This window comes from Branchiostoma belcheri, unplaced genomic scaffold, assembly GCF_001625305.1.
Source record: "Branchiostoma belcheri isolate BF01 breed outbred unplaced genomic scaffold, Haploidv18h27 scaffold6, whole genome shotgun sequence".
Taxonomy (NCBI): Eukaryota; Metazoa; Chordata; class Leptocardii; order Amphioxiformes; family Branchiostomatidae; genus Branchiostoma; species Branchiostoma belcheri.
In genome coordinates this window covers 7,373,734-7,392,098 of record NW_017804242.1, presented here as the reverse complement: position 1 = coordinate 7,392,098, position 18,365 = coordinate 7,373,734, and the positions used below count along the sequence as shown (strand labels likewise).

Genomic DNA, 18,365 nt, shown 5'->3' with positions numbered 1-18,365 from the left:
GCCGTTGTTTGGATGGAAATGTATTAGAAATTCGATAGAGGGACTCCTGGATACGACTGTATCAACGCAAACTGACAGGAGCAAGTGTAAAAATAGACGTTGAGAAAAGGAAGCACTAACAAGTAATTAAGAAGTCCATTATTCAACATGCATCTTAGGTTTAGACAAATTTAGTGATACCTTTTAATGTAGCGTTGGGTGTAGGTATGTAATTATTGATATCACTTGATGAAAATACTTTATCAATGTAGTGAAAAAGTGGCCTCTCATGAAATATTTCATTTTTGTGTTCTTTCTATTATGCAACGAAAGATCTGCATTGGCAATCAATTAGTTGGGTCGTGTGACGTAGCGGTGGCGTGTTCAGCCCAGACTCAAGAGGTCGAGGGTTCGAATCCTGCACGATGCCACCGATCTTGTGCCCTAGGGAAAGGCACACGACTTTCCTCACTTCACTCAGGTGTAAATGAGTACCTAGCTTCGTTGAGGGACGTCCCTCGGATAGGACGTTAAATGGAGGTCCCTTGTTTGGGGAGAGCCACACCCCACGCGTGCACGTTAAAGAACCCACCACACTTTTTGAAAAGGGCAGGGGACCTTCCCGGTGCGAGTAGTTCAAACCGTGCAGTCTGGTCTCTGAGTTGACATATTTGAAGAAATGATACTTATTGATAGTCAACTTGTATGCCAATCCTTCAACAAATGTGGTAAATCTTCAAAAAAATGAAGAAAAAAAAAAACTAAAATAGTCGATAAGATAGTCGCCCTAGAATGCAGAAACGGTGGTGGGTGTGGGAGCTGAGCTGACTATGATAAAACAAGAACGTGCCAGCAGCTAAAACTGCAAGACTAAAAGTTAAGAATCTTGCAGACGACATACTTTACACAGGGTTTGGTCGTAACTACAACGGCTGTGTAATATGCAATAAAGGCCATAACCGAGGAAAGATATCAAAGTGACCATGCCAATAGAGTACTGCTCTGGCATTTAAAATCGAGTTGGAATGGATACAAAAGGGCGCGTTTTTTGGGGAAAGACGGTTTTTGGAAAAAGGCACGACCAGAAATCTGATATCTTACATGGATTTTTTCTTACATGAAGAAAGGTGCGTGCAAGGTGTACTACTTGTTAATAATTTGAAATGAAATTTCTTGAAGATAAACTCTTGTTTACCGCAATTATGAAATTATTCAAATACTTTGTAAGATGGTCACAATAAGTGAATCGAGAACAACAAAGAAAAGAGGTAAATGTTCTAAAAGTTTCAAAGTTTCTTTAATCGGTTGCGAAAATATGTCCAGACACTGTTTATTGTATACAACTACAATATTTTCAAGGTACAATGATAGTAAATATAGAAATTTTAACTAAAAGTGTGCAGCGCATTGGTTAATACCATTTAGCCATGGGGAACTCATAAATACTTCTATCTTTATATTTGATAAGAGACGATTTTTATGAAATATTAAGTGTGAGTTTCATGTTACTCGGAGTGTCATGCAACCATCTATTTTAATATTTCTATAGCCGGACGCACAATATGGCTGCCACATGCTTTTATTGTTTTTATTGGCGTTTGGATCTATAGTAAAGCTACTGTTAATACAGTCATTTGTCTCCCAACACAGACGGTCAATAACATATCAGCGCTAAAAGGTAACTTGGATTAAAGCCAGCGACATTCTTCAAAACATGAAAGAATTATTTTGCAAAAATTCTAAAAGGAAAAATAAATCTACAAATCAGGACTACCCTCTATAGCAAGGAACGAAATTAACTCTTTGACGTAGCCTCTAAATTCTACCCAAATTTCACACAGATGCACATGAGAAGAAAACTACTCTTCTCTTAACATCCGAAAACCTACAAATTACAGACAAAGTGGGATTCTTTGTCTTCCTCTGCCTTCAAAAAAAGAAGCCAAACCCAGTAGTTTTTACTAGTAATTTCTTAGTATTTATGAGTAGTTCTATGTTTACTAATTTTCTGTTGTTTATACGAAATGTTTCTTTTGTTCCTGCAATTAGCCCTCGGGCATGAATTTGCAATGAAACATTCATTCTAATGTCAGAACAACCGTATCCCGTGTATGTATAAAGGTTCAGCATTAGTTAACTCATTTCTAAGAGTATCGACGGTTAGTCTTAAGGTCCTAATTTGGTTTGCACTTTATACTCTATGCTATAGCCATTGCGCATCTGATGATAGCAATACGGGGACGTCGACCGAATCCACGTCGGAAATGTCTATCGCGTTTGATTCTAGTTACTGAGGAATTCAAGATGGCATTCAAATATTCAAAAATTCACAAGCGTCCAGGTGCCCTTAAATGTGTTATTTTAATTACGTAATACATCACAGTATCTGTTGATTTAATAATAGTATATATATTTGCTGGAAAAAGGTCTACCGATTCTCAGGAGCAAGGATGCTTTAAAGGCTGCAAAAAAAATCGAAAATATCGTGGAATACAAATCTGAAATAAACTTGAAAACCCTACAAATAAAAGAACCGCCTGAAATAGACTAACATTCTTATGTGCAGGTATAGTTCTCAGAAGACTTCCCTTTGTTTTGTCCAGATTAAAAGAACAACAGCAACCAAAACAACTAAAATGTTTCTTGCCATTCAGGGATGTCTTCTTACGGGAAAGCATCCTGACTTTTGTAACTAAGCTAAGAGTTGGGAAGTAGTGGGTAAAAGACTTGAGTGGATTATGCAGAACACGACTGACATTAGCAGACCAGCTCCGATTTTATGATGTCCCTTGTGCGGCATGTCTGACGCACTGCAGCGAATGGACACATCCATCATTGACATTACTGCTGCAGCAACAGCAGTTTGGCACATCGTTTAAACCAGTCGCTGCCACAAACAAAGGCTAACAAAAAAGCTAAATGTTCTAAAAAAGGGCTAAATGTTCTAAGAGTTTCAACGTTTTTAAAGGGGTTGCGAAAATATGTCCAGACACTGTTTTTTGTATAAAACTATATTTTTTAAGGATAGAATTATAGTAAATATAGCAATTTCAAGTAAAAGTGTGCAGCGCATTGGTTAATAGATACAACCATTATTGCCATTACTGCAGCAGCAGCAGCAGTTTGGCACATCATTTAACCCTAAACAGTACACCTGGGGTCCGCGCGGACCCCAGCACTATATATTCTGCAAGATCTTTTTTTGTTTCTAAAGATTTTTTTCTGAAATTTTAGGTAATTGTCACCCGCAAAGTTGTCTCTCAATACAGTGCAGAAAACTCCGTTTCTACCATTTATAAAAAAATTACATCTGATTTTCTTTTGGGGTCCGCGCGGACCCCAGCCGCATTTCCATCATAATGGATACACTGGCGTTCTTATACATTACCTTATTTCCGTTTTTATATGTTTTTATGCACTCATCGTATGTCCACCAAGTTTTCAGAGAATGGTGTAGTAATAGAATGAAATTTTAATAACTTTGGTGTAATTATGACGTCATATGACGTCAGAGATAATAATATAGTCCGCCATATTGGATTTTGACCAATAAAGTCATCAAATTAGCATATTCTATGCATATTAAATGATTTAACTTATATTTAGTTATGTAAGATGTTGTTTATGTTGGAAAAGAAGTGTAATTTGATATAAAATTCAGAAAATTTTTATATTTAAACCAAAATTACGTCTATTTTCAAAAAAACTGCCTGCTAGAAACCCGTTGCCATGGCAACACAAAAAAACATCAACTTACTAGTATTAAACTAGTATGAACTTTTTTCCAGAGACATTTTAGGAAAGGTCTCCAAATTTGATGCTTCTAGCGCAAGCCGTTTAGCCGCTATCTGAGATCAAAGTTGGGCCTAAAAAGCCCCTTCAGTCTGAAATGGGTTTAAAAATCGGGTATTTCTTCTTGTCTTCTTTTTTTCACCAAAAAAATAGAAAAAGTTCAAAATGTATGATTTTTGTATGTAATGTGGACACAGAGGTTCCCACATCAGTTTGCAAAACAATTGAGCTGGTAGCATGTTGATAATTTCTAAAAATTAGCAAAAAACTGCTCTGGGGTCCGCGCGGACCCCAGGTGTACAGATTAATCAGTCCGGGAAGGTGTACTGTTGAGGGTTAAACCAGTCGCTGCCACAAACACGAGGAGAGGCTAACAAAAATAGCAAAATGTTCTAAAAGAAAAGGGCTAAATGTTCTCTAAGAGTTTCAAAGTTTTTAAAGGGGTAGCAAAAATAAGTCCAGACACTGTTCATTGTATAAAACTACATTTTTTAAAGGTAGAATGATACTAAATATAGCAATTTTAACTAAAAGTGTAAAGCGCATTGGTTAATGGATACATTTATCATTTTGGCACATCGATTAAATAAGTCGCTGCCAAAAACACGAGAAGAGGCTTGCAGACGACTCAGCAGGTTTTGCTACAAACTGAACACTATATATCACCGCCAAAATGAGATGTAGCCAGAATAATTTTCCAGCAAAAAACATAAAAAAATCACATATGTGTATTCTCACTTTTTGCATATCTGTAATTGCCCCCCCCCCTCCCAATTTATGTGTGTTGCAATATGTGTTAATTTAAAACTTTAGACCCAACACGATAAAGATCTCCCACCCTTCCCACTCTCCCACAGTCACTCTGGTCTTCTCCAGTACACTGACCCAATGAGGCTTGTCACGTGAACTCCTTGAAGTGTGACGACACCGGGTCAAAGGTATGTAGTAGATTCTGTCGGCCCCCGTCGCGGTTGGGGGAAGGGTGATGGACTCTAAAGTAAATAGCCTTTTTAATTCCTCTCAGGTAATAATTATTTTTCTGTGTCCAATATTCTTGCAATGTTGGGTGAAACAAAAGGTCAAGATGACTCTATGTGGATGTGTCGTAACACTTCTGATCTGTGTGTTGACGTCACACTTCATGGAAGCCTCACTGGGTCAGTCTACTGCTACAAAGGAAGACCAGGTTGACTGGTTGAAAGCTCTAGGTGAGAGATTTTTATCGAATTGGATCCAAAGTTTAATTTTAACATGTAATTGTAAACACAGAGGAACTTACATGATATGTTGCAATATGTTGCGATATGTAAAAGTAAGATTATGTGGGCGAAGGAATCAAAAGAAACTTTGTCGACCTTGACCGTGAATTTAAAATGAGGATGTCATCACTGTCACCCTTTCATGGCCTTACCTGTAAAAAGAAGGATCTAGAAGCCATTTGTTTACGAGTGGACACTGTCACGGTGATGGTTTTTAACATCTCCGGCATGACAGAATGAGCTTTCTATGCCGAGTCTTCCATTTAATGGCCCATTCATAAGGGGTAGGCGTGAGTGGGAGGCCATGCCAGTAACAAATGGACAGTAATAAAAAAGAACATTTGCGCCATGATGGTGTACCTTGCAAAAGTCATATTTTCTAGTAAACATTATTCTAGGGTTACAACGAAAGGTCGACCTAAAGTCACTATCCGTGTAACACTACAAAATGATGGTGGAACAAAGTCACTTGAAGAAACGGTTGTGGAGGTAGAAAATTTACAAACTTTGAAGTATGAAAGTTTACTGCAAAGTAAGGTCTAAGGTAGGGTCTAGGGATACAATGATATGCATTTCATATGTAGTAGGTGGATAATATATTACTTGCTCAGAACTTTCTTATGTCTTTTGTCGTTTGTTGGATTCAGTTGGTGCACAAATGGCAAGGGGTAACAATAAGTAGTCAAAAGCACATACATGTCTCATTTAACCAGACTTTTTATGCGTATTGGTTGGCAACGTTGTTGCTAAAGGGCCACAACTAGTAATCTTTTTATCGATGACATAAGCGCGCATTAATTTTCGCGTGATTTTGAAAATTTTGTTGCCCTCTGACAGTGATTAACATGCCGAAAATGGGCAAACATATCTGTTTCCACGCCGAAAGGTGGATGGCAGATAATATGAAGAGAGAGTAGGCATGTCTCTGATTTATTGTTTCGTCCTTTACTTTGACGCAGTGATGCATTTTATTCCTTTTATATGTGATGTTCCCACTGCATTAAAAATAAGATGTGCAATGATTAAAAACTTTTTTTCAGTGACAAATGGATGTTGTAATAGTTGGCAGTAAAACTATCACAATATATGTATAATTCAATGTCTAAAAGGGTTGATGATGTCAAAAGTTGAGAATGTAGCAATCTTCTTTCGGCCCGCCATGTTTTGTTTTCGCACTATTGCATTAGCTTTGGAGCCTGTGTAGGATGTCTTCCATAAAATTTACTTGCTGTGGCCTTAAGTATCTTGCGTATATATGTCTTACCTTATCCATTTGGAATCTTGCAGAGAAATCTTGCACATTTCCACCCTGTGTCGACTAGACACCAATTCCTGCAGAGGAAGATATGAAAGCAATTCAAGGAAAATTTTCTATAACCCGACTAAATCACGCTTCTAGCAGCTTTTCTGCGAGTTATCTAGTGGTCCTTAAAAATCGGACGTTTAAAACCTCTATGTAATGACAATGGAGAACATCTTAAGTTTTTTTATGGATGCCTGTATGGGAACATAGACAGATTCTCATCAAACTAAGAATTGTCTGTTCCAGGAAGCCAGTAAATGCTAATTACAGGAGGCATGGTAAGATAAAAAACGTATAACTACACAGAAGCAATTGAAAATCTTAAAAAAAACTTCTTGCACAGGAAAAGGGGAAACAATTTGTTGCATCATTGTATTATGCAATACAAACAACCAAATGTCTCCAAGTATAAAAACACCGTAATCATTTCGTTGTATATTATAGGTATCTGTATGTCTGTATCTGTATTTGTATCTGTATCTGATTCAGTATAGCCGTTATAACCGCCATACGGCGTAGCACACCGAACAACTTTTGTCTTTGTAATTCATTGCTATTTTTGTGTCTTAATATGGGATACAAAATTAACGGAATCATATCAAAATGTGCTGTTTTTTGTGTATGATTGCCCTCTTTAACGTTTTCGCTTAACGTTTTCGCATGTATATTTGAATTCGTCCGGTCGTCAGCAGTCTTTATATATTATATCAAATATTACTATACATGTCAATATATGATTATATAATAAAGGACAGTGCGATTGTAAACAGGCCGGACAACATACAAAGCAGCTGTAAGTCATCAATAGTGGGAAATTATCTGCCTCCTTTGGGAATATGGGGTTTCCAATATGAGGAGCGCCGCGGCGTGGTTTTTCCTATTGGCCTCAGAAATCTAATGTTGTGTTTCTTAAAAGTTTCATCCTTAAAAAAACTTGAACCGGTAGGTTTGGATTTTTTTAAATATTTAGGCTAAATGATAAAATTGATTAACAATGCATCGGTACTGTTTCAAGAACCCATCCACCTGTTTGCTTATAATTATGAAAAATTATTATTAACCAGATTTACTGAAGAAAAATGCTTCTGAAAATACATTTAATGATGTTTAGACTAATCAAACTTTAGAGAATTGGAAATTTAGATGTCAGATGGAAAAATAGCCCTACCAGAGGTCGATCAAAATGCTAGAATCGGTCTGGAAACCGAAAACACAACATTTTGTTTATTAAGCCTTAGGCCACAGCAAGTAAATTTAATGGATGACATCCTCTGCAGATTCGAAATCTAATGCGAGTGGGCGAAAAAAACAAGGCGGGCCGAAAAAAAACAAGGTTCCTACAATTTACAATTTTGACTCAAACATTGTACAAATGATTTTGATTCAGTGGGGACATCAATTACACTCAGTCAGCATCACATATCACTGCATCAAAGAAAGACACAAAACATAAAATCAGAGCCTTTTCTTGTCTCCTCTCTTGGTATTTTATGGCAACAGACATCTTTGCCCATTTTTGGCATGCTGACCACGGTCAGAGGGCAACAAAATTTCTTTTTTTTTTCCAAAATCAGGCTAAAATTAATGTCCGTGCTGATGTCATCCATAAAAATTACTTGCTGTGGCCTTACCATGACGCAGATGTTACGGCGCCAATACGATTAACCCCTGACTTACATCAATGCCCAGAACGTCTGGCCTGGGTGCATAGTATTTACTGAAAAAGGGCAATATGATTCCTCTTACTTTTCCAGAAAAATGTGCCAACGATGGGTAAGGAAGTGATTGGTATGCGAGTAGGTAGAAGATCACACTTATATTTGGGTTAACGGAGGACGGGGACTACAAATATGATAGGCAACTCAGACATACCCGTTGTTACCAACTGCCAATTGGGATCAACGCTTCCTGAACAGTCCTGTCCTGAACCGTTGAACCATTATAAAAGTACGTATTACTCCTGGCAAACCGATTGAACACCTTTTCCGCTACCCTTAACTGTTAAATTTTAAGTGACATTGCAAAATAGCACATTTTAGTTATCGTTTCTTAAAGCGGAAACAAGCTTCATAAACATTTTTCTTTTGATGGTACTGTCCAAAAATATCTCGAACCTACGGCACAAAACAAGCAACCGCTTTCCGCCAGCGACATTGAATTTCCCTCACATATATCTTTATACTATTGAAAATAATTGATTCATCTTACTAAACTATAAAAATAAACACACACTTTTTAATATCCTGTTTTGCTGGCCTGAAATTACATTGGATTCCTTTAAACGTGCCTCGACATCCGGAAAATATAAAGCACCCATATGCCTAACACGTATAACCTCTAAGAAAATATGCGGATAGACATTTTGAATATTGACTTTCACACAAGAGTGTGGTTTTCCAAGGTCCCCTGTCATCTAGTTACTGAATAAATGGGGGAGAATGGTGTGTATTGGCTAAGCTAATTGCCACATTTAGTTCGTGGGATTATGTTATCCGTGCTGCCTGATAAAACACCTCAAGTCATTAACCATCTAATAAACGTTAAGTGCATTCGGGTTCGTTTTCTATATGGATCTCTGTTCTACCACGTACGTGGAAGAACTTACTAGATATATCTATTCAATATGTCTTAGGGGATTTTTAGTCCGGCATACAAAGTAACCGATTTATGACTAACGACGACAATATGTTGGTGAAATGCTGTTCACAGTTAATGCAAAAAATAAAACTATATTCTAATTTTTTTAATACAGTGTTTATCAAAAGTATCAAACTTCACCATATTTTACCAACACGGACTAGCTTTCATGCTAATATATTAAACAAATTATTCAAAGAAGTCACAAATATCTCTCCAAGTTTTTCACATCTCAACAATTAACAAAAGACTGTATTACTGCTAAAGTCTCCCAACCGATTTATTAATTCTTCAAAGAGTCGGACAATTCATCTCCAACTGCCTTTTGATCGAGGAGAAGTCAAACCTCCTAACAACTTGGCTAGAATAGTATAGAATAGAATAGAATAGAAATTACCATGCCTCCTATTTATGTGAATCATATCCATTCTTACCAGTATACCTACGTTATGTTAGTTTTAAATTAGATATAGTAAGTTAAATAAGCAGACCGTATAAGTAGAACTCAATGTTAGCATAATTATAGTCTTGAGTTCACCACGTTCTGTCTTCTTTGTTTTTGTCTGTTTGCAATTAGTCCTCGGGTACGAATTTGCAATAAAGAAATCAACTCAATATTTTTCTTCTTCTATATCTTAAAGCTCTGATCGTATTTACCTAGTGGTTAAAGAAGTTTCTTACCAGTTTAAGTTTTTCATAATGTAATTTACCAACTCAGATGAACTTTCATACTGATGTAAGTTTCTTACCTGTTTCTTATTGTCATGACTGATTGGGGAGATGATACCTGCTACAACAGTGAAGTTTCCTTTCTTCTGTAAGTAATCCCGGGCGGCCTCTGGAAAAAAAAAGACACAAGTTATATTAAGGATTGCAACCATTATCTCTATACAACATGGAGTTGGTTTTATCAGGAAAACAGCACATACTAACGTTTGAGTTGAACTGAGTTTTTTTAGATCCTCCTGTGGTCTACATATTACATTCATGTAAACATACATGTACATGTATTACAAGTAAAGAGGAACGTACAAAAACGCTATTAAGTTAACAGTATGTAGTAAACATAACACAATTCCTTAAATACTAAAACCACATTGCAGCCAGCTAATATAACTGATTTAATTGTGCGATCTTAGGACAGATACAAACAACATAAAAAAGAACAAACAGACACAAAGCATTATTGGCAATTGAAATAACATAATAGGTTTAACATGTGATTCATGAGTATTTAACGGATTCAATATATTCATTCACATGTAGTGTTTATTTAGAGCTACCTTGACAACTGTGGGCTTTTATATTTCAAGGATTCAATAAATAAACCAGAAAAGATATTCACTTCGATAATACAGATGTACAAACTTTACCGGTTAATTTCCACCAACTTCGAAATTTACTCTTAAAAGGGAGTCCATAGAAACTTTAAATACTTCTTCTTTGTATGGCTACTTTCCACGGATTTTTTTTTTTTTTTGATTTGCGAATCTAAACTAACACAGCATCCCCCCTTTACAAAGATGAAAAGATTATGCAATTTTAAGCTAGTTGGGCAGCTCTATTATATATCCCCCCTAATATCTTGATGTTCAAACTTTGTCAATTGTGACCGATATCTTATCCGACTTATGAAGAAGTAAAATGAATTTCCATTGTATTGGCATTATACCAGAGAACATCAAGTCGCTGTGTCATTCATTGAGTCTCTTTGACGTCACTTACAAAGTTTAAAGATGGAGTAAGATATAAAATGCTCTTGTCGGCAAAATGGAAATTGATTATCCTCTCTACCGGAGAAGAAATCACGGGACTCAGCAGGCTCCAGGAATTTAAGAGCTTTAGCGCTGTATAACGTAGGATGATGCCAGTACAATGGAAGGAATTGACACATGGGGCGCCAGTCACCGGCAATCAGACAGCGTTAATCAGATAGCATTGGGTAAACTCTCTCGATAGGGATCACCATGGACCGTAAAGGGGGTCTCTTTGTAGGTTTATTGTTACTGTAAAGATCTTGATGAGCGTCTCTTGATTAAAAGCGATGTCTAAGACAAATCGTGTCCCCGTTCTCTCATTGTTATGTTAATTTGAAATATTGGATGCGGACGGAGTGTCGTTCTCATTTTGGCCAATGATCTAAGACATATCCTTTAAAAATGCTTAGGTAAGTCACTGTGGGCTTTGGCCTGTTGCTTTGGAGAGCAATAACAAATCAGGCGTTAGCTAAAAACACAGGCCGTTGTATTTTCTGATAGGATATGCATAAGAGTTATTAACGTTATAAATGATGGGGTATTTTATATGTTATCAATGTTGCTTTATGATGAGAACAGCGTTTATCAAACACCTTAATGTTAATTTCTTCTATTTTAAGTTTAATTTAATTATGATATCTAATTGGTTATGAGGCAAAGTTAATATAAATGATCACATAAAAACGATTGATGCATCATTCGTAGTTACAGGAAAAAATCTACATTTACAACACAATATGCACTGTGGGATTAATAAGTGACTTATCACCTACATACTGATTAAAATAAATTGTTGCACAAATATACATTTTTACATTACAATTATTTTAAGTTTTACAACTGTATAATCAATTAACTTCTACAGCTCATTAAGGAAAATTTCCGTAAACAGGGTCTGCTTCCTTTTTCTCCTTTTGAAATTAACAAAGTACCTAAAACATAGCTACAAACAAACCGTCAATGTATAACTAATTCACATCGAGTATAAAATACCATTCTATACCTCTAGTTTGAAAAATCGGTTTAAGAATATGGCCTTAACCTTGACAAACTTCCAACAGCATTTACGTAAAACTGCTAACTTGATATCCTTTTAAATGTTATTTTAATATATATAACAACATGTATTATTTAAGCATAGTTATCCTTGAACATGCTGACAGAGTTAGGATAAACATTTCCATTGTGTTTTTCAAAGGATTAGTCAAAATTTGTTCTTGACTGGTCGAATGTTTTTTTTAATCTTTTTGTAGCAAGGCTACAGTTTTATCAAAATCGGACGAAAATCAACATCAATATAGCTGTATTTTAGTATCTGAACCTTGTAACGTGTCTAAAGAGTCACGTATCTTATGCTATGGCGCTGCAACATTTGCAACATATAAAGTTAGTAGATGCCATACTTTGTACCCTGTACAACCGTTGTGCAATATTAGTTATTATTATTATAAAATCATACTTGGAAATAAATCCTAAAGGAGAAAGAAGACAAAATAATGTACTAACCTAGGGCTATATTTAATAAAAGAAAGTTAATTTAATAAAAAGTAACAGCCATCAAATGAACTTTAAGACCGCGGCATGCTTCAGATTCAATATTCTCCCAAATTGGCAGAGATGTAAAATTTAGCATCCGTGACGGACAAATCAATATGTAGAGTCAGTTTTACAACTTCACCACCAGTCATCCTGGTGCCTTCAAACGGCGTGGTGGGTTTTTAATATCTGTTGCCATCATAGCTTCAAACGACAGATGGTCTACGTACAGTGTGAAGGGCTCGAAATACTGGGTGCATGCCATAAGCGAGAACATATCAACAATACATGACCATATGGTAACTCAAATACTGTTTAGAGTAGTAGTTTGTAGTGAGTAAAGTTTTGTAGTATTGTTGTATTACTGCCATACATTGTACCTTGTACGATTGTTGAGCAATAAAGTTCAAAGTTGTGTACCTTAGTGTACCCAAATTTGGAGCTGTGTACCCAATTTTCTTCTGTGAGCACACCAGTGCACCTAAATATTGTATGGGATTTCGTATGTAAAGATACATGCATAGTAATATAAAGAATATTCTAAGTGTCAGAAAAATACTAAAATCATTGCAGTAGTACTTATATTTAAAAATGAAACATATTTAGTTTTTGCTAAAATTCTACTTATTTTATTTTATATGGTGCACCCAAAAACTTTTTGCGCACCCAAATTTTTAGATTGGGTGCACCAGTGCACCTATTTCCTAAAATGAATTTCAAGCCCTGGTATGCCAATATTACACAAAGTTTGAATATGCACCTTTTATTGCACACGGTGGGGTGCTATTCTATAGTATGTTATTGACACGGTTTGTATAAACGACCTTCAACTTTTATATTGAAATTATGAATTGAATGACTGTATGGCATTTGCATACAAAATTGTCGTAATGTATGGTGATTGAGTTAAAACTTTGATGCCGTATCACCATTTAGGCATTCTGACGTTCTGGTATGTGTTTTAATGTTATTTACTACATTTCTGTTACTGACAATTAAAACATTTGTGTACATATCTCACTACATCTCACACTTAAGCTGATCTATGTAGAGCAAGAACAAAACCCTTGTAACTTACAGACAATACGTTTAATATATTAAAAACATTTAAAATATAAATTTAATTTAAAAAGTTATCAAATTGAATAATAGTTAAGATATAACTCTTAAATTTTGATTTTTTTCTTTATTTTTCTATCAATATTTTGTTAAAAACTTTGCCTGTATAGCCATATTCTTATACATCATAATTATAATAAAATTTATAATTAAAGTTAATTTATTCTGAATTATAATACACTGTAATTTATATTCTTGAGGTCTAGGCTTTATTGTATTATTAGTTGTTGGTACTAGGCATTTTGTCGGTCTTACAAGACCATTAAAGTACTTCATCTACACCATGTACTTATTCTTGGTCAACAAAGTTAAATATACCATACCATGTACCGAGGCAAAATTCACGCTAATACATTTTGTCTTAGTTGCTTTTACAGTGCCAAACTCATTACATGCAAGACGTCTCCATTGGTAGTTTCATAATTGCCGATGCCAGAGAGGAGACCACTAATTCCTTATTGATCAGTTGTGAAGATAGTCTACAATGTCAAGGTCAAAAACAGCATCTGGTCAATAGGGGAGAATAAGAACCTATGATCATAGCATAGTTCAATGAAAATGTAAACCTAACGTGGAACTTAACATGAACATTGTTTATTGTAAAAACATTATAAATTAGATAATTAAAACAATAAAATTCATTTAGATACAAGATGCATACATCTGAAATAGATTAAAAATTTATATATTTATAAAATTAAAAAGGAATACTTAAAAATAAAATAATAATAATAATAATAATAATAATAATAATAATAATAATAATAATAATAATAATAATAATAATAATAATAATAATAATAATAATAATAATAATAATAATAATAATAATAATAATAATAATAATAATAATAATAATAATAATAATAATAATAATAATAATAATAATAATAATAATAATAATAATAATAATAATAATAATAAATAATAAAATTGACAACGGAATATTAAGCTGTAGTCAAATAAATTAATCGTGTCAACTTATGCTTGGGTCATTGGGTCATTGGCTGCATTTTTTACAACCTGTGTTTCAAAGTTTTAACACATACTCGTATTCCGCTAACATGTGTAATTTGCATGACGTTTTATGTTTTGGCAGAATGTAATTTAGCGCTCTATGGACGATCTGTGCTTGACGTCGAACGTTTTATGATGTTACACCTGCCGGCTATCTTCCACCTACGTAACTATCAGTGTCTGCACATCGTAAAAACAAAAGATGAACAGGTAGATTAGCCACCTGCTTATGTGATATTACACGAATGAAGTATATAGCTAATGTAGCTAAATGTTGCATGTACATCGCTATGAGACGGACACGTATATTTGCACTGTATTGTAACTGGGTATTTTTTAACATAAGGAAGTTAATATCTTTGTAGAATAGTAGTAGTAGTAGAATGGTTTATTATTACAAGAACAAGAAAAAGTGCACATAAGCCTCCTGGCAGCTATGATGGCTATGAGGCCTATTCTAAAATCATGTTGCGACAAACTATATACGTTCATAAAATTAAAAAAGCGAATATTACAGTACTTTAAAATCTACAAGAGCATTAAATTGCGTATTACACCTTTAATACATTGTAGCTGTGTGGAAAGTGAATTAAAACACGGTGTGGAATTACGGCAACAAGAACGAATAATAAAAGTTCATAGTCTACAAATACATCTTTGTGATCATGTATGAAGAAGAAAATACAATGACGTAAGAGACTACATTCACCGATGTACTACATTCTACAACATTCGTGGTACTAGCATTAGTAGGCTTGGCTTCTTTTGATGCAATGGAAGCCGTATTCATCTATTTCAACTATTACGATGTAAAACACTAAAAATGGTAAAATCTACGACGTATTGGTGTTTAAGTCACCTACACGCGCACACAGAACGTTTGAACGTTTACAAGGGGTATTCGTCAGGAGTCAGCTGGGTAATATGTGAAAATGAAGCTTTATTTTACAGGAGCAATATTGGAATCACTCACGTTCAGTTCTGCAGCGCTAGTATTCCATTGTATCCCATGTGGGCATGTTTCATTAGACTCCCAATAGTACATGAAGGCAATAAACATTGATTTTGTACATTTTTTCGGCACTACTGGTTTTTGCTTTTTTTAGTAAAGGACAGTTTTTACTGTGGATTTATAAAGGACCGGTCAAACAAAAAAATAGGAAACAGTAAAAGATTGGAAACAGCAAAATGTTTATGAAACAGTGCACGGTAAACCAGCCATATTAGCCCTAAAGAAGAAGACAGATCGCTCGTGTTGATCAAATTTTGAATAAAATAGAAAGCTTTACTATTCAATCACTCACCAACCCAGTGTTCTAGCCAGGCCTTTTTAGCATAAGAACCCCCTATGCTATAATTTTGACCCCTATGCTATAATTTTGATCCCCATAAATCTTGCCAAAAAATTAAAATGTAACTTAAGAATGAAGCTATAGCAAAGGGAAAACCTTAACTGTACAAAATATGCCCCACATTAAACAAGAAGTGTCTCAGGGGGTTATGAGTTTAAAAAAAAAATTGTCGGCTCAATGCGTGGTTTGCGCCAAAAAGTTGCTCTTCTGTACCTGTTCCTACCATAGCATATAGGGGTTAATGAATCCTGGCTAGTACACTGCTACCTATAATGAAATTGTTTACGGATGTTTAGGAAACAGTTGGAAAATTGTAGACCACCGCCCATCTCCATTAGGTCATGACTCATTCACAAGGTATAAGTTATTCCACTCGTGTTCTCTTTGCTCCGGGGTGCGGTCGTTTGTGTGCAGGAAAGGTCCACCATCTGCCCATCCATGTAGTACAGATAGGAAGAGATAGTAGCTCGTCTACGACAGCCTCATCGATCAAGCGCGCTTCAAACGTGATCTTTGTTAAGATGAGGCAGCCAGGCATTTGTAGTTGGCCTTAAATTATACCGTTTTTCCTTTATTTAGGTGAGTTGCTATGGCAAACTGCTGTAAAAGGTAATTAGAAAATGTATCTAAATCTATTGTCTGTTTGTCCTTTAAATTTTATTTGTGTAATTTATCGTATGCTCGTCATTTGAACTAAATCTTTGTTACGATGAAAAAGTCAGGCATTTGTAGTTAATTTCGAATTATACCGTATTAAGTTTATTTAGTTGATTTTCTATAACTAACGGCTAAAGTAAAGATAGTTTTTTATGGTTTGACTAAAACCTATGTGATTTTTCCGTGGGGGTAGATAAGTGTGTCCAAGTAACGCGATTGTCTACAAAATGTAGATAAAAATCACGCCTATGTTGATTGAATTGACAATGACCCATGGAGACTGGCGATGAATTAAAAAATGGCGATGAGTCTCGGTCTTTATTCTATTCAAACGGCGGCAGAGACAAAGAAGTTGATGTCTGCGTTAACTCTAAAGTTTGGATTGCCGATCCAAGATGGCGGATCCGAGTTGGTAGCTGAACTACACTAGTATATGACGTCATTCCATGATAAAACAAACTGAACTCATCATCATTTCCAGTATCACTGGCGAAAGGTATCCTATACTACCAGAATCGTCTGACCATAACCAACATCATATCAAATTCTTAAGTATCTGGTTTTTAGCGTATGTACACTAGTATATGACGTCATTCCATGATAAAGCAATCTCAAGTCATCATCATTTCCAGTGTCACTGGCGAAAGGTAGTGGATGCTACCAGAATCCTCTTACCGTTCCCAAAATCATATCCAATTGATTCAGTAACTGGTTTTTAGCGCATATTTTTTTACCTAGATCATTGGATCATTAGTCTAAGCAGCACCTAAGTACCAAGTCAATATCAACGATGTATCAAATTCATCTGTATACAGTTATCTGCAGAATACGTCTTCGCAGGCACATGATTCTGTGTGCACTGGCAACTTCCGACCTTTAAGTCACTCACTAAGCGTTAGTCATTTGCAAAATAAATGCTGATTCATCCAATATGGTTCTTAGTATTGTATTGAGTATTGAGCAATGCGGGGCATTCCATTATTTATCTATCTATGTCTAAGAATTGTAATTTAGGAGATTTTAGCTACCTCCCATTCAAACTTACGCAGCACGTGCACGGAACCTATAAAATTTTACAATTTCACTTCCAACGTTAACCTTACCTAGACCGGGGGGGGGGGGCGTAAAAGTGCCCGCGGCAACTTTGATGTCACCTAGCGTCTGAACGGCTAGCCGTAGAACGGCCAAACTTGGTGACTTTTCCTAGAATATTGTTGGCAACAATTCTCTATCATTCGAATAAGATAATGATTTTTGTGTTGCCATGGCAACGGGTTTCTGACAGGCATTTTTTGCTAAATTTAGTACTTTTTGTTTCAACAATAGAATTTTATGGGTTTTATGTCAAGTTACTCATGGTTTCTAATATTAATAACATCCCATATAATTTTATGTAAATTTTATCATTAAATATACATAATTTATGCTAATTTAATGACGTCATTGGCCAAAATCCAAGATGGCGGACCATATCATTAGAACAGGTATATACAGGTTATTTTCATTAAAATTTCATCAATACTTCCATTTCTTTTTCCAAAAAGGTTTAAATGAAGGTCTTTAGTATGTTTACAATGTATTTTAGGCTTTATCATGAAAAAAAAAACTATTTTTGAAAATTCAAGATTGATGATCCAAGATGGCGGATATCTTAAATATGCATGACGTCATTTTATGACGTCACCGGTGTTGCTATGGGCAACATAAGACTTAGTACACCATAATATTCTGTCATAAACACTTTTGGTACAGTTATATAGAATACCATTTAGTTTTCAGGGAAAAACCTATTTACACGGTTTTGGCCAATAAAATCACATTAATGACGTCATAATGACATCATATTGCGTCTTAACGACATAAAAATTGTAGATATGATAAATTTTTACTAGTACACCATTCTCTGAAAATTTGGTGGTCATACGACATACCGTTCGCGAGTTCTTAGGGGGGGGTC

The 18,365-nt window shown here is 35.3% G+C and overlaps 1 protein-coding gene across 1 annotated transcript in view; it reads right to left on the bottom strand.

Moving 5' to 3' along the window:
* LOC109482517 overlaps positions 1-18,365 on the bottom strand; it is a 50,679-nt gene that overhangs the window by 17,251 nt on the left and 15,063 nt on the right. Inside the window, exons 2-3 of the mRNA XM_019785247.1 lie at positions 9,720-9,808; positions 6,295-6,362 (exon numbers count right to left, since the gene is read on the bottom strand). Coding sequence (XP_019640806.1) covers positions 6,295-6,362; positions 9,720-9,808 — 157 coding nt within the window. The remainder of the gene's footprint in view (positions 1-6,294; positions 6,363-9,719; positions 9,809-18,365) is intronic.